This window comes from Bufo gargarizans, chromosome 4, assembly GCF_014858855.1.
Source record: "Bufo gargarizans isolate SCDJY-AF-19 chromosome 4, ASM1485885v1, whole genome shotgun sequence".
Taxonomy (NCBI): domain Eukaryota; kingdom Metazoa; phylum Chordata; class Amphibia; order Anura; family Bufonidae; genus Bufo; species Bufo gargarizans.
Window position 1 is genome coordinate 315,176,995 of NC_058083.1, and position 23,394 is coordinate 315,200,388.

Sequence of the window (23,394 nt, forward strand, 5' to 3'; positions counted from 1 at the left end):
ATCCTCACATTGTAGAGGTTACTACAGCCGTAACTAAGGGAAAAGCTCAAGGAAAACAGTGGTCTGCGAAGAAACTAAAGACTGCTTTATGCATAATGCTGCTGCAGCAGTAACATCAGCTAAAAAAGATTTTTTTTTTTATGAAAACATGACAGTTACCCTTTAATTGAATTAATGAATGGATGGTACCTGTTTAATGTCAGCTCTTTCTTGACTTTCAAGGGCAACAAGCGCACTTTTAGACAGCAAAAAGCCAATTGAGGAAATCCTTCAGAGAAATGTTTTAGTTCTGTCATTTAGTGGAATCTCTGACTTCAAGCATGAAGTTGTATATGTAAATTTGACAGATGAAGCCTCCGTAGCTGCTCTTAAGCAAATAACCGGTAAGAAACTCCCCTTTTTTTTGTACTCTTTTTGTTTTTGTATTTTAACATTAACAAGTGTATTCCAGCTCTATGCCCATTTAGCAAACTGGTCTTTACAGAGAAACACTAGCAGACAGCGAAGCCATAGCCACCGCCGTAACCTAGCCCAGATTATATCAGTTTCTTTCATTTGCAGCCAAAGGGTCACTGTGTTTTCAGAAAACTTTTCATATGTCATAGAGATTACACCGTTGTCATCAGAAGTTTTGATCGTGGGGGTCTGAGTTCTGTGAAACCCACCAATCACTAGAACAAGGAGAGAAGCTGTTTCAGAACGTGCTCTGCAGGAGAAAGAAGTGAGACAGGCCCATAGACTTTCTTTTGAGTCTATCTCGCTTCCGCTCCTGCAATAAGGAGAGAGAAAGCACTCCTCATTCTAGCAATTGGTGGGGGTCTCCGCACTCGGACCCCCGCTGATGACAGAAATTACATATGTCACCTGATATATAACAAAACTGACATCTCTATGGCATATCAAAAGTTTTCTGAAAACTCACTAACCTTTTAATAACCTTCATTTTCAAAGGAATAATATGCAACCAGCTGCACTTCTGTGGGGACGTGGTTAGGTCCTCTCTAAAGGTGTTTTTTTACCATCTCAGACTTTGATTGCATATCACTAAGATATGCCATCAAAGTCAGTTTGATGTAGTTCCTACATCTGAGACCTGCACCTATCTCCAGACTCTGCCCCCGAAAGTGAAGGAGAATGAAGCATACATGCACTGTGTGCTCTCTATTTACAGTGCCTTGCAAAAGTATTCACCCCCTTGACTTTTTTTGTATTTTGTTATATTATAGCCTTAAAGGGAACCTGTCACCTGGATTTTGGGTATAGAGCTGAGGACATGGGTTGCTAGATGGCCACTAGCACATCTGCAATACCTAGTCCTCATAGCTCTGTGTGCTTTTATTGTGTAAAAAAACCGATTTGATACATATGCAAATTAACCTAAGATGAGTCCTGTACGTGAGATGAGTCAGGGACAGGACTCATCTCAGGTTAATTTGCATATGTATCAAATCGTTGTTTTTTTCCACAATAAAAGCACAGAGAGCTGTAGGGACTGGGTATTGCGGATGTGCTAGCGGCCATCTAGCAGCCCATGTCCTCAGCTCTATACCCAAAATCCAGGTGACAGGTTCCCTTTAAGTTCAATGTTTTGTTAATCTGAATTTTATGTGATGCATCAGAACACAATAGTCTAAGTTGGTGAAGTAAAATGAGAAAAATATATAAATATAACTATTGTTTAGAGATAGAAAACAGAAAATTGGCACGTGCATATGTATTCCCCCTCTTTGTTAGGAAGCCCATAAAAAGCTGTGGTGCAACCAATTGCCTTCAGAAGTCACATAATTAGTGAAATGATGTCCACCTGTGTGCAATCTAAGTGTCGGATGATCTGCTATCACATATACACACCTTTTTTTGAAAGGCCCCAGAGGCTGCAACACCTAAGCAAGAGGCCTCACTAACCAAACACTGCCATGAAGACTAAGGAACTCTCCAAACAAGTAAGGGACAATATTGTTGAGAAGTACAAGTCAGGGTTAGGTTATAAAAAAAATATCCAAATCTTTGATGATCCCCAGGAGCACCATCAAATGTATCATAACCAAATGGAAAGAACATGGCACAACAGCAAACCTGCCAAGAGACGGCCGCCCACCAAAACTCACAGACCGGGCAAGGAGGGCATTAATCAGAGAGGCAGCACAGAGACCTAAGGTAACCCTGGAGGGGTTAATTCCAGGTTGTGAGGCTCCAACATACGAAAAAAGTCGAGGGGGGGGGGGGGTGAATACTTTTGCAAGGCACTGTATTTCTATGGGAGTTCTAAAAATAGCAGAGCACACGTGATTGACTATTTTTGGAAGTCCCATACAAATGAATGTAGAGCACACTACTCAAGCGCCTCCACCGATCCATAATTAATATGTGTTCCTCCGTTGTGGAGTTATGCCCCCCAAGAATTGCAGCGCCACATATGAAAATCTGGAGCTAGTAGCCTCAGAGGTATAGCCAGTCACTCCTCTTGTTTGCTAGGGGAGGTTTCACTCCAATGTGACAGTCTCTGTCACAGAGAATCCAATTTCAATGTGATCTCCAGAACTACCAGTTCTCTCAAGACCATGCTGCATCATTGCTGCCTCTCTGCGGCCGCTAGGCTCCTCTCTGCAGCCGCCAGGCTCTTCTCTGAGGCAGCTGGGCTCTTCTTGCTTGGATTTTACTCCCATCTGATTGAGATGCTGTCCGATCAGAACTATGAATGCAGTGAGATCATGCTGTGATTGGACAGAGATTGTCACGTGGGGGAGAAACCTCTGCTAGCAAAAAGGAGTAACACAGCTCTGTGGCTAGTCGCTCTGGATTTACATACAGTATATGGTGCCGGAATTCTTAGGGGACATAATTCCACAACAGGGGGACCCATATTTATAAAATGAAGTATGTCATGCTCAGGGGAGCATGACCAGCAGGAGTCTATCTCTATATGTATATCACATTTTTGGGTGACAGGTCCTCTTTATATCAGGAGACTGTGAAGGCCAGGACATGTTATGCAGCACTTCCTTTCTCCTCCTTTATAAATGGCTCCGGATATGTGCTTGGATCATTATTATTTTTTTTTTTTTCATACTTAAAATTCAATAAATCCATTCTTCATATTTGTCTTAATGACTAAAGAGGATCTGTCACCACAAAATGCAATGCAACCTGAAAGCACCATGTTGTAGAGCTGGAGGAGCTGAGCAATATTGATATATACTTTTGTGGGAAAAGATTCAGTAAAACCTGTAATTTATACATTTATATCTTAGCTTTTTTTACCTCCTGTGAACAGCTATCGGTACAGGAGAAAGGTGTCATCAGTGATTGATAGCACTGTGTGTATAAGTGAGCATACAGAGGTAGCTGCCACTGATTACACCTTCCTCCTGTACCGATAGGTATTTACAGGGCTGCTAAATAACAAAGATATAACTGTATAAATTACACGTTTTACGGAATCTTTTCCTAGAAATTCCTAGATTTTAGAGAAGGAAAAAAAAATAAAAAATTTCATCAGACCCCCAGTGTTCATAAGACCCCTAATCAGACCACAAATCCCAGCCCCAATGTAAATAGGAACCCCCCCATTCAGATCCCCAATGTGCATATGACCCCAAGCAGACCTCAGATCAGACAAATAACTAACTTTTTCGGCTCTGGACGTCGCTGCTCTTCACATCCACAATCTTCTAGTTCAGCCTGCAGCGCCGTGCTGTGACCCGACGCGCACAGTGTGAGGTCACGGCTGCCAACGTCCTCATGCTGTATCAGCACAGCGAACAACCGAGGACCAGAAAACGTTAAGTACAGAGCACAGGGAGAGCTGCATTCACCGCTTCCCGGTCCTCCTATAGTAATGTCAGACAAATCCCAGCAGGCCTACTTGTTTCTGAATGCTTTATTATAATCCATATAACAGGACGCGTTTTGGGCCGTCCAGCCTTCCTCAACTGCACAGCTCCTGTACTAATGAGCGCTTCCTTAATGGAAACGCTTATTATTTTTTTCCCCATATGATGCCCTGACATTTCCCATCCACTCTGGGGGAAAAAAGTGGGTCTTATAGGGCAAAAAATATGGTGCTCTACAACATGGTGCTTTCAGTCCATGGGAGTTTTGGAAAAAGCCAAGCCAACATTTAGAAGAAAGTGACTGTTCCTTTGGGGATGGAGGATTTCTTTTGGTATTTTGCCTTCCTCTCAATCAGTGCGGCAACATATTCTGTGAGCTGAAATTGATGTCTCTTTTTATCAGCCTACCTGCAATGATTGTATTGTTCAGTGTTAAAAACCACCTATCTCGCTAATCAGATTTTTTTTATCATTACATTTTCAACAGTTTCCCTCTACTGCTTTCACTTTTAGAGCATTTGCAGACTGTTGCTTTCTCCTTCATAGTGAATCTGTCAGAGAGCTGCTCTGATGGCTTGATCTGTAGCCTTTACCTCGGAACTGTTGACACCAGAGCTGCTGTGAAGCAGAAAGCAACAGTTTGCAGTTTTAATGAAAGTGAAAGCTGTAGAGGAAAAACTGTTGAAAATGTTTAAAAATATGTCAATAGCTTTTAATTATAGTTTGATTTACTGTATACCTAAATAAGTGTAAGAAAAAAAAAAAGAAAAGGTATTTCTATTTCAAAAGATTTATTTTTCTATCTTAACAGAAGCCACCGGGAAGATATTTATGGAAAAAGGCATTTCTGTAACTGGATGTAAAGATTTTGTACCACATTTGACCTTCATGAAGTTATCAAGAGCACCGAAGCTACGCAAGCAGGTAAGTTCATATTACTTGTTCCAGAATCGGCCTATATAATAGGAGACATAAGGATTTCTGAGAAAATAGAAAAAAAATGATTATTTTTGTTGCTGTTTCTGCCGTAAAGCCGGCCGGGTACATAAATAAATGATGCCATATTAGAAAAATGGACGCAATTTCAGTGCTCCTATTTCTCTGCCTCTCTTATGATAAAACTGGACGGAAATAGATAAGTGTCTACCATAGACTGATGAGTGATGGCATATCGCTTGGATATACTAGAATAAAGGCTTTTGACTGTGTATAGCCCAGTTGTAACAAATCTTATAGAAATTCTCATGTTTGGGCTGCATGGCTTGCAGCACTGGGTCCTAGGTTCAAATCCAATCAAGGACAACATCTGCACAGAGTTTGTTTGTTCTCCTCCTGTTTATGTGACTTTCCTCCAGGTACTGCGGTTTACTCTCACACTCTAAAAACATACTGGTAGGGAGTTTAGATTGTGAGCCCCATTGGGGGCAGCGAGTGATGATAATGTATGTAAAGCGCTGCTATATGAGTAAACTAAATACATATTTACAATGTACATGTACAATGTGCATCACATTTCATCCATATTGCTGACAAAAACCTAAAATGTACCGATCCTAAATAGCAGTCTGCATTAACAGTTCTGCAGGCTTCATAGCTGAAATCTTCCAGCATTCCTTCCTTGTAGGAAAACGTAACAGTTCCAGTGCATTATAGGGGGTTGTTACAGTTTATAGAGTCTGTTACCCTTGGGTTCTTTCTCACATCTTTCAGGATTGTCTGTTCTGTTTTTGAGTGATCTTAACAAGACACCTACTTCTAGATTGAGTAACAGCAATCATGCATTTTCTACATTTGTAGATAATTTGTCTAACTCTACATTAATGCACACCGACGTCTTCATTTTTTTGTAACCTTTGCCAGCTTCATGTGTCTATATAATACCTCTGAGGTCCACAAAACATTGTTTGCATTGAGGCGTGGTTACTACTACATACTAACCAAGCTATTTTGAGAAAAACAGATTGTTCAGTAACCGGGCATTGTGTGCCTTTATGTAATAGGGAAAGCATCTCTGAAACCCACACTTTGAATCTCATCTTCTTTACCGAAACACCTTTGGCCTGTTAGTTCTTGGATTAGTCCTGGAGGTTAACTTATTTTTCTCCCTGCACTGGCATAAACTATAGTGCAAATCTGTGCTTGCTCATAATGGCGCACGGGCTGCCAGAACAAGCGCCAAATTCAAAAGGCCTATGCCTCTTTATAAATTTTCTGCATTTTAGTTCAGCGGATTTCTTGGCTCAAGAAATGACAGTCTTAATAAAATGTCCCTGAAGCCTTTGAGAACGACCAGATTTTTTCAATTTGCAATTAGGCGATTGATTGAATTAATTTGATTAATTTGCCCTTTTACAGCCTGATAATATTGATTTTTCAAATATCATTGCATCGATTTTTTTTTCTTTTGGAGCTTACGCTATTAATCCTGATGCAGACCTGAGACTGAGACCCCTGCACATGCTGCACTGATACAGACCTTCAGATCACAGTGGGAGCCCAGCCTTGAATTAGGCTGGCTCCTGCTATTTATTTTATGCACGTATATAGCGCTGACATAATCTGCAGTGCTTTACAGACATTAGTATTGAACTGTCCCCAATGGGGCTCACAATCTAACTTCCCTATCAGTATGTCTGCAGGGCAACCATCAGGGCAGTACCAGTAGTCCGTCCCACCTCTTCTCCTCCCAAGCTATTATTTATACTGCAGTGGCGGATCAGGACTGGAGCCAGTAGGATCAGCAGCAGACACAGTAAATGCAATTATTCCTCTGTCGGAAGGAGGTGAAGGAGAGCTCAGAAAACTGTAGCCTGCTCTGAGTTCTGTATAGTCAGGCTGCAGCTTCAATTAGTCTCTTCTGCCTAAAAATGTCTCCCTACCCGTCAGCCACAGAGCCTAAACTTCTCCCTGCCATCTTCTCTGACACCTCTCATGCCATTAACATCGTGCCACCTGTGCCACCCTGTCAGGCCCTCTACCACAGAATACCTGTGCCTTTGCCATCTCTGCCACTATTATTCCCACCTTTGCTTCCTTGCCTTTCCAACCTTGCAACTGCTTCCCTACCCTTACAGACAGTGGACATCCCCCTCTTTACAGTGCACCCTTCTATATACAGCGCACCCCTCTATATACAGTGCATCCGACAGAAAAATAAAGACGTTATTGCCAGAAAAATAGAAAAATAAAGTAATAGAGATTATAATTAATAATTGTCCATGAAGTTGAAATAATCATGATCATTTTTCTGCCATAATCACCCAGCTCGGTTTGCAATCATATTTACCTGCTGAATTGACTGCTTCAAACGCATTATATGCTTTTTAGGGAATGAAAAAGATTGATGCACATCTGTATAAGGATTTCCAAGATCATTGCTTTGGAGAAGAGACACTTACGAGATTGGATCTTTGCTCTATGTTAAAGAAGAAACAGCCAAGTGGTTATTATCACACAGAAGCATCCATATTGTTTGGTAAGTAAATGTGTTCGCTCAGTTTCACTTCCAGTCATGTGAAATTATAATTTCTTATGAAAGATTGGCAGCATGTTGATTGGTATTCTGCTTTGCAATGTTTCCAGACTTGCAATTTGTCACTATGGAATTTTTTAAACCAATGCAAAAAATACAACTTAAAAACTGTTTATCTTCAGTGCTGTTTATTGCAGTTTTATCATTGTACAATTTAATTTGTTTATTGTACTTTATCTTTGAAGTTGTGTTTTATGTTGTAATTGATTCAATACGTTATATTCAGTTTCTGCTGATGTTTCTACTTATTTAAATTCAATGTAGTACAACTGCAAAAAATAAAACGTAACACAGTTTATATATGATAATTGGGTGGTGTCTTGAAATGAAGTGGAAGAAACTGTAAGGTATTAATCAAAAAGCATACATACATCAATATCTGTTAACCACTTCACATCCAGGCCATTTGCCTGTCACGGTCCCTCCTGTAAGAGAGGTGAGAAGATCGGATAGACTTGCTGCGCGTGAGGCTATCTGACAGGTCTCTGTTTTCCTCTATGTATGTTGTTGTTTGGCAGGATCTCACCTCTCGTTATCAGTGATGAGGCTCTATTTAGATCCGCCTCACACTGCTGACCATGTGATTGATAGTTTCTACTTGGAGTTGCTAGTGCTGGTTTGTCTTGGATCTCCTGCTTCTCCATACATCTTTAAGCTAAGTACTTGTTGCCTTCGCTGTTTCTTTTTATCTGGTGTGTGTTGTTTCTAGGCCTCAGGGAGACGCAGGTTTCTTCATTCTGGAAGCAACCAGCTGTCTCATCCCCTGCTACCTATTCTAGGGCTTGTCAGTTTTAGCAGGGCTTTAGGAATCTGCTGTATGAGTATTTCCACCATCAGGATGTGCTCATACTGGCAGGAGTTTAGGAAAGGCCTAGGGATTACTAGGAGGTCACCATCCCTCTTCCTTAGCTTTTGAGGCCTAGATTGTTGTCTATTAGTTGTGGTGTGTATTTGGTGTTTTCCCTTCCCCTTAACCTGTGACATTACCCCCTTCCTGACCAGGCTTAATTTTGCAAATCTGACGTGTAATTTTATGTGGTAATAACTTTGGAACGCTTTTATTTATCCAAGCCATTCTGAGTTTGTTTTCTTCGTGACAAATTGTACTTCATGATAGTGGTATATTTGAGTCGATATATTACACCTTTACTTATAAAATAATCCAAAATGTACAACAATTAGCAATTTTCAAAATTTCAATTTCTCTGCTTTTAAAACAGAAAGTGATACCTCGTAAAATATTTATTACTTAAAGAGGACCTTTCACCGATTATGACAATGTGAACTAAGTATACAGACATGAAGAGCAGCGCCCTGGGATCTCACTGCACTTACTATTATCCCTGGGTGCCGCTCCGTTCTCCCGCTATGCCCTCCGGTATCTTCGCTCACTAAGTTATAGTAGGCAGAGATTTCAGTCACTAAGTTATGGTAGGCGGAGTCTGCCCTTGTTCTGCTGTAGCGCTGGCCAATCGCATTGCAGAGCTCACAGCCTCGGAGAAAATAACCTCCCAGGCTGTGAGCTCTGCGAAGCGATTGGCCAGCGCTACAGCAGAACAAGGGCAGACTCCACCTACCATAACCTTACATTACAAAAACCTGAGGGGTTAGGTCATGTGATACTTTTTTTAGAGCTGGTTGTTACGGACGTGGCGATACCTAAGGCTACTTTTACACTCGCGTTTTGGCTTTCCGTTTGTGAGATCCTTTCAGGGCTCTCACAAGCGGTCCAAAACTGATAAGTTTTGCCCTAATGCATTCTGAATGGAAAAGGATCCGCTCAGAATGCATCAGTTTGCCTCCGTTCCGTCTCCATTCCACTTTGGAGGCGGACACCAAACCAAAACTGAGCCAAACTGATCCGTTTTGACACACAATGTAAGTCAATGGGGACGGATCCGTTTTCTATGACACAATCTGACACAATAGAAAACTGATCCGCCCTCCATTGACTTTCAATGGTGTTCAAGATGGATCTGTTAAAGATAAAACAAACGGATCCGTTCTGAACAAATGCAGACGGTTGTATTATCTGAACGGATCCGTCTGTGCTGATCCATGACGGATCCGCACCAAATGCAAGTGTGAAAGTAGCCTTATATGTATACTTTTTTAATTTAATTTAATTTAATTTAATTTAATTTAACACAATAATAGCATTTTTGAAACAAAATAATTATGTTTTAATGTCTGCATGTTCTGAGAACAATATATTATTATTTTTTGAGCAATTTTCTTATGTAGGGGCTCATCTTTTGCGGGATGAGGTGACAGTATTATTGGTACTATTTTGTGCGACATACGCCTTAATGATCACTTGGAGTTGCACTTTTTGTGATGTAAGGTGACAAAAATGATAAAATATATATATATTTTTTTTATGGTGTTTATATGACGGGGTGGATCATGTGATATATTTATGGAGTCGGTCGTTACTGACGCGGCAATACCAAATATGTCTATTTTATTTACTTTTTTCTATTTTTTATTTTATTAATTAATTGGGGATATATATATTTTTTTACATGTGAAGTCTTTTTTTACTCTTGATTTCTCCTGTAACTGCCCCAATTACAGTAGAAATGCAGCCCCCAGAGAGGCTGTACAGCAGAATACAGCGCTGTACAGCCTCAGTGCAGGGCTGATCGAGGTCTGTGGAAGACTGGACAGCTCCTGTACTCTCCCGGCCCCGACGGTCACATAGCGCTGTATACACCTGGGAACTGTCCCTGCCTTCCCTTTGGGTTGCCCTGCTGTCACTGACAGCGGGCCCCCCACTTGGCTGCCTCACGATTAGCGTGCTGCTGCCATCTCTAAATGGACATTCCAGAACGTCCATTCAGAGATAAACTGTTACATCCACCCATAGGATGTTTATATCCTATGGGCGGATGTAAGGTGGTTAAACAAGAAGAAGCTAATTGAAATGCATAGCTCACTCTGCCACAAAAATCAAAGGCTTTAGAAAAAATACATGCACCCTGCAGGGTGTTGGTATCGAGAGCATAGAAGGTGGCAGTACACTTTTAACCTAGTTGATTCATTACTTTTCTTGTTCGTAATAATTTTTTTTTGTGTATCCTTAATACAATAGTTAGCTTTGAAATATAAAAAATAAAGTGTTGCATATAAATGAAAAAGTTTTTTCTCTGTGTGCAGTGATGACAAGAATTTCAAGAGTTAATTTTTTGAAGCTCTGCCTATAATATCTATACAGAGTAATCTCTGTATAAAACTGTGTTGTATTGTACTGTATGACTCTTAAAGGGGGTTATCCAACCCTTATAATGCCCCCACAAGGCCACCGCTGCATTTCTGCATCGCCCGGACCAAAACATCCGGTGACGTCACTTGCGATGTTTTGACCCACGCGATGGGGAGATGCAGCGGCGGCCTTGCGGGCATCAGAAGCGACGCAGGTGCTGAGACTGGGGTAAGTATCAACAGTATGAGTTGCTGGAGCATTATATGGGTTTTATAACCCCTATTAAGAGGTTTTCCACTAAACTGTCTAAAATGACCAGCAGATTGTGTGGTCTAAACAGTGCTTCATGTCCCACCCACCATTATTAAAAAACAATCAAAATGTCTCAACATATTTTGGATCCACCTACTCATTAAGATCTCTCCAATAAATACCTCTCATTCATAATGTATGTCACCTTAATCAAACATGTGAACTAAATAAGTGATTACCTTATGTGATCATAGGTGTTCTCCACGTGGTAGATGGCGGGCAATGGAGTCCACATTACATGCACACCAGTTCCATCGCAGCGTCTGTCAAATTCCTCCGAGCATGCTCACATGCGGTCCTATCACTTCTGCTGTGCCGGATGACGTCAGTTCGCCATGTGATACAAACAGGTCACATGACACACTCGGAACTACGCTGACAAGAAGAGCGTCCGTATCTCCATGGAGATCGGTACACCGCGATGCTACAAATCGTACGCGCATCATGTGACATATCTATGTCACATGATCCCCTCAGTACTAAACAACCAAAGAGTTGTCCCGCCTCCATGGAGATCAATTATCAACAGCCGCATAGCATGTATATAAATAAGAAGAAAGATCCATTTATCATATACCATACTCGCCCAATCTATAAAATGAAGAATATCCACTAAAGGCATTATAAATACCTCTTACTAGTGCATAATGTGTATCCGTCCGCCATCTTGCACCTACAAAAAAGACAAAAACATAATTAAAGGGAACCTGTCACCGGGATTTTGTGTATAGAGCTGAGGACATGGGTTGCTAGATGGCCGCTAGCACATCCGAAATACCCAGTCCCCATAGCTCTGAGTGCTTTTATTGTGTAAAAAAAAGGATTTGATACATGTGCAAATTACCCTGAGATGAGTCCTGTATGTGAGATGAGCCAGAGACAGGACTCATCTCAGGTTAATTTGCATATATATCAAATCGTTTTTTTTACACAATAAAAGCACACAGAGCTATGGGGACTGGATATTGTGGATGTGCTAGCGGCCATCTAGCAACCCATGTCCTCAGCTCTATACACAAAATCCCGGTGACAGGTTCCCTTTAAGAACAATAGTACAACTATAACAACAATATATACTCTATACTGATGTATATTAATTATGAACCTATTCATAAGTGGTTTGGTTTTCGTTGATCTGTTGACCGTTGAGGATCTATGGTTGTGGACGAGCTGATGCATTCCTGAGGGAGTCTGCGAGGTACTGGTGCTGCTCTAAGCATTCTATTATATCCATTATATTCTGAAGATCACTTCATATATATTAAAATGTAGTTGTCATTTACATTTAGCATCATTTTTTTCAGTGTAGCTGACTTCCTTGTGTTTTGGATGGCTTAGGGTCCATTCACACGTCCGCAACTTCATTCCGCAATTTGCAGAACGGAATTGTGAACCCATTCATTTCTATGGGGCAGTACGATGTGCTGTCCAGATACGGAATTGCGGACCCGCACTCCCGGGTCCGCAATTCCGTTCCCGAAAAAAAATAGAACATGTCCTATTCTTGTCCGCAATTGTTGACAAAAATAGGCATATTCCATTAGTGCCGGCAATGTGCGGTCTGCAAAATGTGGAACGCACATTGCCACTGTCTGTGTTTTGCGGATCCGTGGATCTGCAAAACACGTTACAGACGTCTGAATGGAGCCTTAGTAGATATGTTCCTCTAGTAAGTTTGATGTGCTTTTAGAAGCCTTGCTGAGGCAACATCCCCGATGCATCTTTCATATTACAATATCTAAATTGATTTGTGTAAGTAGATTTACTGTTGTGCCTCTGGCTTTGAAACAGGAGTACTTCAAAAGCATGCTTCGTACCCTGTTCTTGAACTGTGTATTTGCCTTGAACATGAGCTGTAATAATAGGATTACCTCACCTGCCATGATTTATTAAGCTACAAATGGTACTATTTAGTTTCTACCTCTGCAAGTAAAACAAAATAAATTGGCATTTCATTTGTAACGGAGTTGAAAAAATATAAATCTGCATGTTCTCTCTGATCTGCTGTATAAACGCATTATGTGACTACAAAAGTACATAAATGATGATATACTATACACAATTTAGTTTTTGTAATATAATGATCCATAAAACTCACAAAACTCTAGACCCTATGTTGCATAAAAAATTATGAATACCAAATGTAAACCTTTATGACCATTGGCATCAAACATAATTAGAATTTTATGTCTTGTATTGTCACCGTAATGGGCAAATCAATCTCACATGCAGCCTGTTAGAATTCCATAGACTGCAGTAGTATTCTATTGCAGTCTACTGGGCAAGCAATCAAAAGATCGCATGTTCAAGTCCCCCAAAAAATTAAAAAGTGATCAAATAGTTTTATGTACCCTAAAATGATACAAATAAAAACTGCAGCTCACCCAACAAAAAAGGAGCTCTCACAGAGCTCTGTAGAAGGTAAAATAAAATAAAAATGTTTTATGCAATACAATAATTTTTCAGATTATGGCAATACAAAGAAAAACATTTTTGTAAAGGTTTATTTTTTTTTAAGTAATAAAACAAAAAAAATTATAGAATATAATAATAGAACTATAGAAATTTTGTTTCGCCAGCACTGAACCACTGAAATCAATGTCTCTGTCACCTCTATACGCCTCCCTATTTTCTGGTATAAAGTAAAAAAGTTGCAAACCCTGTGTCTGCGTCTTAGGGTACTTTCACACATTATTCTTTTCCGGCATAGAGTTCCGTCAAAAGGGCTCTATGCTGGAAAAGAACTGATCAGGCATATCCCAATGCATTCTGAATAGAGAGCAATCCGTTCAGTTTGCATAAGTATACCTTCCGTTCAGTCACTGTCAGGCGTTTTGGCTGGACATAATACCACAGCATGCTACAGTATTATGTCCGTCCAAAATGCCTGATCAGTCGCCGGAATGCCGGATCCGACATTAATTCCCATTGACTTGTATTAACATAGTAACATAGTAGTACACAAGGCCGAAAAAAGACATTTGTCCATCCAGTTCGGCCTGTCATCCTGAAAGTTGATCCAGAGGAAGGCAAAAAAAAAAAACTGTGAGGTAGAAGCCAATTTTCCTCACTTTAGGGGAATAAAAAATTCCTTCCCGACTCCAATCAGGCAATCAGAATAACTCCCTGGATCTCTAATAGCTATAGCCTGTAAAATTATCACGCTCCAGAAATACATCCAGGCCCCTCTTGAATTCCTTTATTGTACTCACCATCACCACCTCCTCAGGCAGAGAGTTCCATAGTCTCACTGCTCTTACCGTAAAGAATCCTCTTCTATGTTTGTGTACAAACCTTCTTTCCTCCAGACGCAGAGGATGTCCCCTCGTCACAGTCACAGTCCTGGGGATAAATAGATGATGGGATAGATCTCTGTACTGACCCCTGATATATTTATACATATTAATTAGATCTCCTCTCAGTCGTCTTTTTTCTAAAGTGAATAACCCTAATTTTGATAATCTTTCAGGGTACTTTAGTCCCCCCATTCCAGTTATTACTTTAGTTGCCCTCCTCTGGACCCTCTCCAGCTCTGCTATGTCTGCTTTGTTCACTGGAGCCCAGAACGGTACACAGTACTCCATGTGTGGTTTGACTAGCGATTTGTAAAGTGGTAGGACTGTGTTCTCATCACGGGCATCTATGCCCCTTTTAATGCAACCCATTATCTTATTGGCCTTGGCAGATCCCTCTGTAGTAGTATACTGTCCTCTTCAGTGTTAATTACTTTACACAGTTTAGTGTCATCTGCGAAAATTGATACTTTACTATGCAAGCCTTCTACAAGATCATTAATAAATATATTGAAGAGAATAGGGCCCAATACTGACCCCTGAGGTACTCCACTATTGACAGTGACACAATCTGAGTGTGTACCATTAATAACCACCCTCTGTTTTCTATCACTGAGCCAGTTACTTACCCACTTACAGACGTTTTCTCCCAGTCCGAGCATTCTCATTTTATATACTAACCTTTTATGTGGTACAGCGTCAAATGCTTTGGAGAAGTCCAGATACACGACATCCATTGATTCGCCGCTGTCAAGTCTAGAACTTACCTCCTCATAGAAACTGATTAAATTAGTTTGACATGACCGATCCCTCACGAAGCCATGCTGATATGGCGTTATTTGCTTATTTCCGTTAAGATGCTCTAACATAGCATCCCTCAGAAAACCTTCAAACAGTTTACCCACAACAGATGTTAAACTTACCGGCCTATAGTTTCCAGGCTCTGTTTTTGGACCCTTTTTGAATATTTGCACCACATTTGCCATGCGCCAATCCTGTGGGACATTCCCTGTCAGTATAGAGTCTGCAAATATCAGAAATAAGGGTCTGGCTATGACATTACTTAATTCCCTTAGGATACCGGGGTGTATGCCATCCGGTCCTGGCGATTTTTCTATTTTAATCTTTTTAAGTCGCTGTTGCACTTCTTCCTGGGTCAGACAGGACACTTTTAATGGGGAATTTATTTCAACATTCAGCAAGTCATCTGACAGTTTATTTTCCTCAGTGAATACATTGGAGAAAAAAATATTTAACAGCTTTGCTTTCTCCTCGTCACTCTCTGCGACTTCCCCCTCATTACTCTTTAAAGGGCCAACACCTTCAGATTTATACTTTTTAACGTTTATATAATTGAAGAACATTTTAGGGTTAGTTTTACTCTCTTTGGCAATTAATCTCTCGGTCTCTAGTTTGGACGCTTTTATTTGTTTTTTACATGTTCTATTTTTTTCCTTATAGTTTTCAGTGCTTCTGTGCTACCTTCCTGTTTTAGTGTTTTATATGCTTTCTTTTTGTCATTTATTGCTTTCTTTACAGTTCTGTTTATCCACATTGGTTTCTTTTTGTTCCTTAACCTTTTATTCTCACAATGAGATTTTAGGATGCTTTTAAAGATATCCCATTTTGTGGCTGTATTTTTATTTTTGAGGACTTTGTTCCAGTTAGTTAGGCCTATGGCCTCTCTTAGTTGGCTAAATTTAGCTTTTTTGAAGTTTGGTATTTTTGTTCCTCCCTGTAGAAACGCTCTTTTGAATGATAATTGGAAGGTTATTACTTTGTGGCCACTATTTTCCAGGTGTCCCCCAACCTGCACGTCTGTTGTTCTGTCAGGCCTATTGGTTAATACTAAGTCCAGTATGGCCGTCCCTCTAGTCAGGTCCTGAACCAGTTGGGAGAGGTAATTGTCTTTGGTTATTGCCAAGAACCTGTTTCCTTTATGAGATATACAAGTTTCAGTTTGCCAGTCTATATCTGGGTAGTTGAAGTCCCCCATAATAACAATCTCATTATGATTTGCCACCTCATCTATCCCGTTTAGTAGTAGATTTTCTGTGGACTCTGGTATATTAGGTGGTTTATAGTAAACTCCTATTAGTAATTTATTGTTGTTTTTCGCGCCTTGTATCTCTACCCACAGTGACTCCACATGTTCATGTCCCTCACTTATATCTTCACGGTGTGTGGGCTTTCGACCGGACTTTACATAAAGGCAGACCCCTCCCCCTATTAGTGCCGGATCCGGCATTGCAAAACAACTGAAGGACGTATTCGTGAAAACGATGAAAAAAGACTGCAAGACGATCCGTCCATCCTCATGACAAGCAGAGATCAGTCTACAAATGCTGTCAGTTGTCACACTGATCGGCGGATCCAGCAGGCAGCTCCGACAACGGAACTGACTGCCGGATCACACTAACGCTAGTGTGAAAGTACCCTTACATGCCAGTGTGCTTCTACGCCACCCTCATCAGGCCATTGCAAAGACAGGGAGGGAGCAGGGACTGCAGGCCCGACACATTTATCTTTGTTCATGCCAGTTTTCTTGCATGAATGCAGACAGAAATGTATGACAACTAGGAGTCTGCTGTATATTTTTGTCCCTCGCATGACCTGCTGGTGGATGCGCCAAATCTATGATGAGGCCTGCACCTCAGCAGAAATTAGGCACATCCTCCGACTGTGCGGGGGAAATCAAGACCGGCAAAGAAAACGCCAGTCTTGATAAATGTCCCCCTATGTGTCCTCAGAGAGGGTACCAAATGGGACCTGACAGATTGTTGTAAGGCTTCACATACAATACAGTGTATTCATATTTTCGTCGGCAAAACCCAGATACCTGCCCTTTGGATTCTGCAAAATAGACCATAATAGGACATGTTCTATAATTTGTGGAATGACCACATGTATCTTCGAAAAATACTGATGTGCTTATGGCCCAATAGAAATGTGGATAGTGTACATATGAAAAATACATTTCTTGTGATGTCAAAAATGTTGTGGGGACACTTGTAAGAGAAAACTTTAGGTTAACATTATTAAAGTTTGTAGGCAACTTAAGGAGAACCTTTTACCACTCCTGACATGCCTGTTTTAATAGCCTCGTGCATTCTCCATGTAATAACACTTCTGGAGCATCTATTCTTATGGCTCTGTGTTGTGTCATTCCTTTATTTCCTGTATTATTTTTACTAGAAGTTATTAATGAATTGCTAGCAGTCTGCAGTAAGGGTACAGAGGGGTGGTAACCAGTAACCAGGTACACACCCCCAACTGGTTACCACCCCTCTGTACCCTTACTGCAGACTGCTAGCAATTCATCCATAACTTCTAGTAGAAATAATAAAGGAATGGCACAACATAGAGCCTTAAGACTAGATGTTCCAGAATTGTTATTACATGGAGAATGCATGAGGCTATTAAAACAGGAATGTCAGGGGTGGTGACAGGTCCTCTTTAATTGTTTCTGTCTATTATTTGTACCCCCCAGAGGCCTATTGTGTCAAGCTGCCATCATTTAGGTATGTAAAAAGAAGAGTCTGGTGTATAATACATCTGAAGGTATTATTGTAATATTGACCTGTTGCTCCTTGATGAAAAGAACATTAGTCATTAAATTTATGGACATATGTGTTGCTGCAAGATATTGTTTTTCTTAAGCAGAGCCCACACATTGTCAGTGCCGAAAAACGATATAAATGCCAGATATACACTGCTCAGTTCCATGATTGGCTTTTATTCTAATTTGCATGTCTGGAAGGCAGAGACTTGAATAAGATGTAATGCAAGATTGATTCTCATTACAGAGATTGACTCAGAAACATACAGATGGCATAATCTGGCTCTATTACTGGGAACCAACAGAATGTGACGGTTTTAATAGATTCACTCATTAGAGTAGTATTTACAGTGTTATAAACAGAAGGTTGTATGAGAAAAGCTCAGAATTAATTGTCTCATTAATGTTTGGTATTGATAATTATTTCATGTTAAACGAATATTAGTTTAAAAAGGTTCTCTGATACTGGGAACCCCTTTTGATTAGTGTTTTTTCGATACCAAAATTTTGATTCGGTTTCGATACCATAAAAAAGTATTGCGATCCTCAATACCGTTCGATACCACGCGAAAAAAATAAAACACCAAAAAAACCTGGGTGCGTTCCGCATTTTATGGAACGTCCGGCCCATAATAGAGCAGTCTGATCCTATTTTTGGGGGGGATGGGGGACAAGGTGACAAAAAAAAAATGGCGAATTGCGCAGTTTTTATTTATTTTTTTCTGTTACGGCGCTCACTGCATAGTACATTTTTTAAAATATTTTAATAGTTTGGACTTTTCAGATCTGGCGATATGTTTATTTATTTATTGTTTATATATTTTATATGTAAAATTGGTAAAGGGGGTGATTTATACTTAATATTTTGATGGGTTTTTTTGCTTTTTTTTTTACTTTTCATTTAATAACTATTTTCCCCCTTAGGGGCCAGAACCTGGGATCTTTTAATCCCTTGTCCTATTCACACTGATAGATCTCTATCAGGGTGAATAGTACACAAAGCAGCAGGGAGTTGACCATGGCAGCCAGGCTTCAGTCCTGTCCTGGCTGCCATGGTTACCAATCGGAGCCCCAGGATCACACTGCTGGGGCTCTGATCGGAACTGCCACCAATGGAGGAGGAGGGGAGGGGACCCTGTGGCCACTGTCACCAATGATTTTAATACTTAGGGGGGCGCACTGCGCCACTAATGATTTTAATACTGGGGGTTGAGGTGAGGGGGCGCACTGCGCTACCGATTATTTTAATATTGGGGGGGTTGAGGGGAGGGTGCGCACTGCGCCACCAATGATTTTAATACTGGGAAAGAGGGGGGGGGGGAGGGCGCACTGTGCCACCAATGATAATATAATTAAAATTTAATACAGGAGGCGGGTGCGGCACCTGAGGGGTTAACTGCCGCTAATCACAGCTCCCCGCCAGCAGCCGCCTCCGGGATTTGTATTAAACATTTACTCTCCTTATTGGTGGCAGCGGCACAGGGGGAAGGGAGAGACTGCTTCCTTCTCCCCTGTGCTGCTAAGGAGAACACGGAGCACGCTGGGAGCAGCACGCTCCTTGTTCTTTGATACTAGACTGCGCAATAGCGAAGCCTAGTATCGAAAAAAGGCAAATCCTGGTATTGAGGTCCAGGCAAAAGTATAGATTGGGTATCAAAAATTCGATACCCGAAACAACCCTACTTTTGATATTGCAAGTATTTCATGGTCCCCGGTGGACTGGAAGTGTGACATGCATGTTACTGCTGCCTGCCAATCCGTGACATCAAATAGTGGCAGTGAGGAGAGAAAGCCGCTCATAGGGTGAGTATGTCAAATAAACACTATATCAACAATAGTGGGAAATGTTAAAGTAGCACTCCCAAAAGAATCTTTATTCTATGACCTGTTAGAAAGGTACATAATGTAATTTGTAATGGAGGTAATCTTCTCACAATGACTGTATTTGTAATTTATAACCTTCCTTCTGATCCTTAGCTGTGTCATATGACCAACACCCTGATCTCCAACTGGCACAGGACAGGAAGTCAGTACTTCTCTATTCATTCCTCCCATAGAAATACATAGAGAAACTGGCTTCCTGTCCACACATAAGATGCTGTGTTAATTGGAAAGTGCGGGTTCCATGACACAACTGAGGATCAGAGGAACATGAGGATCAGAAGGGAGGTTATACAGACGTGGACAAAATTGTTGGTACCCTTTGGTCAATGAAAGAAAAAGTCACAATGGTCACAGAAATAACTTTAATCTGACAAAAGTAATAATAAATTAAAATTCTATAAATGTTAACCAATGAAAGTCAGACATTGTTTTTCAACCATGCTTCAACAGAATTATGTAAAAAAATAAACTCATGAAACAGGCATGGACAAAAATGATGGTACCCCTAACTTAATATTTTGTTGCGCAACCTTTTGAGGCAATCACTGCAATCAAACGCTTCCTGTAACTGTCAATGAGACATCTGCACCTCTCAGCAGGTATTTTGGCCCACTCCTCATGAGCAAACTGCTCCAGTTGTGTCCGGTTTGAAGGGTGCCTTTTCCAGACTGCATGTTTCAGCTCCTTCCAAAGATGCTCAATAGGATTGAGGTCAGGGCTCATAGAAGGCCACTTTAGAATAGTCCAATTTTTTCCTCTTAGCCATTCTTGGGTGTTTTTAGCGGTGTGTTTTGGGTCATTGTCCTGTTGCAAGACCCATGACCTGCGACTGAGACCAAGCTTTCTGACACTGGCTAGTACATTTCTCTCTAGAATTCCTTGATAGTCTTGAGATTTCATTGTACCCTGCACAGATTCAAGACACCCTGTGCCAGACGCAGCAAAGCAGCCCCAGAACATAACAGAGCCTCCTCCATGTTTCACAGTAGGGACAGTGTTCTTTTCTTGATATGCTTCATTTTTTCGTCTGTGAACATACAGCTGATGTGCCTTGGCAAAAACTTCGATTTTTGTCTCATCTGTCCACAGGACATTCTCCCAGAAGCTTTGTGGCTTGTCAACATGTAGTTTGGCATATTCCAGTCTTGCTTTTTTATGATTCGTTTTCAACAATGGTGTCCTCCTTGGTCGTCTCCCATGTAGTCCACTTTGGCTCAAACAACGACGGATGGTGCGATCTGACACTGATGTTCCTTGAGCATGAAGTTCACCTTGAATCTCTTTAGAAGTCTTTCTAGGCTCTTTTGTTACCATTCGGATTATCCGTCTCTTAGATTTGTCATCAATTTTCCTCCTGCGGCCACGTCCAGGGAGGTTGGCTACAGTCCCATGGATCTTAAACTTATGAATAATATGTGCAACTGTACTCACAGGAACATCTAGTTGCTTGGAGATGGTCTTATAGCCTTTACCTTTAACATGCTTGTCTATAATTTTCTTTCTGATCTCTTGAGACAGCTCTTTCCTTTGCTTCCTCTGGTCCATGTCGAGTGTGGTACACACCATATCACCAAACAACACAGTGATTACCTGGAGCCATATATATAGGCCCAATGGCTGATTACAAGGTTGTAGACACCTGTGATGCTAATTAGTGGACACACCTTGAATTAACATGTCCCTTTGGTCACATTATGTTCTGTGTTTTCTAGGGGTACCATCATTTTTGTCCATGCCTGTTTCATGAGTTTATTTTTTTACATAATTCTGTTGAAGCATGGTTGAAAAACAATGTCTGACTTTCATTGGTTAACATTTATAGAATTTTAATTTATTATTACTTTTGTCAGATTAAAGTTATTTCTGTGACCATTGTGACTTTTTCTTTCATTGACCAAAGGGTACCAACAATTTTGTCCACGTCTGTAACTCACAAATACAGTCGCTGGTAAGTTAACTTCACTACAGTTTACATCATGTACCTTTCTAACAGGTCATAGAATACAAAAATGTGTGGGATTTAAACATTTTCCTACTTCTGTGACATAGTTAAATAAGTTGTCTACAAGCACCTGGATCTGAATATATTTGTAGTTACATAAAATAAAAACATTAGTATAGCAACTAAGGTACTGATGTGGTTATCTGGTCACTATGGTTCCCTCTCCCCATGGTCTGTGTCGCTCTATGGGGCCCCCCTAGAGATACAGTTGTGTTCAAAATAATAGCAGTCAGACATCACTAACCTGATCAATTACTGTTTTTGGTAGAAATGATATTTCTACATGGAAAATAATTTACTAGCAGGTGTAGTAAAGTAATAGAAACCCAACAGACCCTACAGTCATGACATGCATGCTGCTGATTCTCTGTAATTCAATCACTTATTGAAAGGGGCATGTTTAAAATAATACCAGTGTGGAGTTCAATTCATTCTTTGAAAAACAGGTGGCAATTATTGCCCTTATTTAAGGAAGGAAGGCAGCAAATTTTGTAGATGCTGGTGACAGTGCATTTCTCTCTGAAATTCTGAGGAAAATGGGTCATTCCAGACATTGTTCAGAAGAACAGCGTACCTTGATTAAAAAGTATAATGGCAACCAAAACCTGAAAGATGTGGAAGAAAGCGAAAAACTACCAATCAGATGGATAGAAGAATAGCCAAAATGGCAAGGACTCAGCCAACAATCAGCTCCAGGAAGATCAAAGTTACCTGTGAGTACTGTTACAATTAGAAGACGCCTATGTGAAGCCAAGCTATCTGCAAGAAGCCCCCGCAAAGTCCCACTGTTGAAAAAAAGATATGTGCTGAAGAGGTTACAATTTGCCAAAGAGCACATTAACTGGCCTGAAGAGAAATGGTGCAACATTTTGTGGACTGATGAAAGTAAGATTGTTCTTTTTGGGTCTAGTGGCCTGGAGACAGTTTGTCAGACGACCCCCAAACACTGAATTCAAGCCACAGTACACTGTGAAGACAGTGAAGTATGGTGGCAGAAGCATCATGATATGGGGATGTTTCTCATACTAAGGTGTTGGGCCTATTTATCTCATACCAGGAATCATGGATCAGTTTGATTACATCAGAATACTTGAAGAGGTCATGCTGCCTTATGCTGAAGAGGAAATACCCTTGATATGGGTGTTCCAACAAGACAACGACCCCAAACACACCAGTAAACGTGCAACATCTTGGTTCCAGACCAACAAGATTGAAGTTATGGAGTGGTCAGCCCAATCCCCAGATCTTAATCTAATAGAAAACTTGTGGGGTGACATAAAAAATGCAGTTTCTGAGGCAAAACCAAGAAATAGAGAAGAACTGTGGAATGTAGTCAAGTCATCATGGGCTGGAATACCTGTTCACAGGTGCCACAGATGTACAGCAGTTCTCAGAAACAGTGGTTACACAACTAAATATTAGTTCAGTGATTCAAAGGAAAGCAAAATCTTCAAACATTTTTTAGTTTATATAGTGAATGTTTGAGTTTGTAAAGAATACAAACACTGCTATTTTTTTGAACAAACATATTCACTTTTCGTCAATTTTTTTAGAGGAACAACACAAATTTGATATATTTTTCTTCATGTTTTGATTTGGAATAAAATGTGTAGTGTTCCCAATGCATTTGTGTGTAAAGAAATAAAAGCTATTAGAAGGATTTTGAGCTTTATTCACTTTTTTTTTTAAACACACTGCTATTATTTTGAACACAACTGTACATCACTAGTTTTTTATTTTGGTACCTTTAGTACCATGGACCAGTTTCTGTTAG

At 40.5% G+C, this 23,394-nt stretch overlaps 1 protein-coding gene across 6 annotated transcripts in view; it reads left to right on the forward strand.

Annotated features, from left to right (window-relative positions):
- AKAP7 (A-kinase anchoring protein 7) overlaps positions 1-23,394 on the forward strand; it is a 160,950-nt gene that overhangs the window by 23,224 nt on the left and 114,332 nt on the right. For all 6 annotated transcript variants that reach the window (XR_006388865.1, XR_006388864.1, XR_006388863.1 and 3 more), the window contains exons 5-7: positions 223-383; positions 4,645-4,757; positions 7,161-7,308. Coding sequence is in view for 3 of the 6 variants with exons in the window: in XM_044292023.1 (XP_044147958.1) it covers positions 223-383; positions 4,645-4,757; positions 7,161-7,308 (422 nt within the window). In the remaining 3 variants the exon portion in view is untranslated. The remainder of the gene's footprint in view (positions 1-222; positions 384-4,644; positions 4,758-7,160; positions 7,309-23,394) is intronic.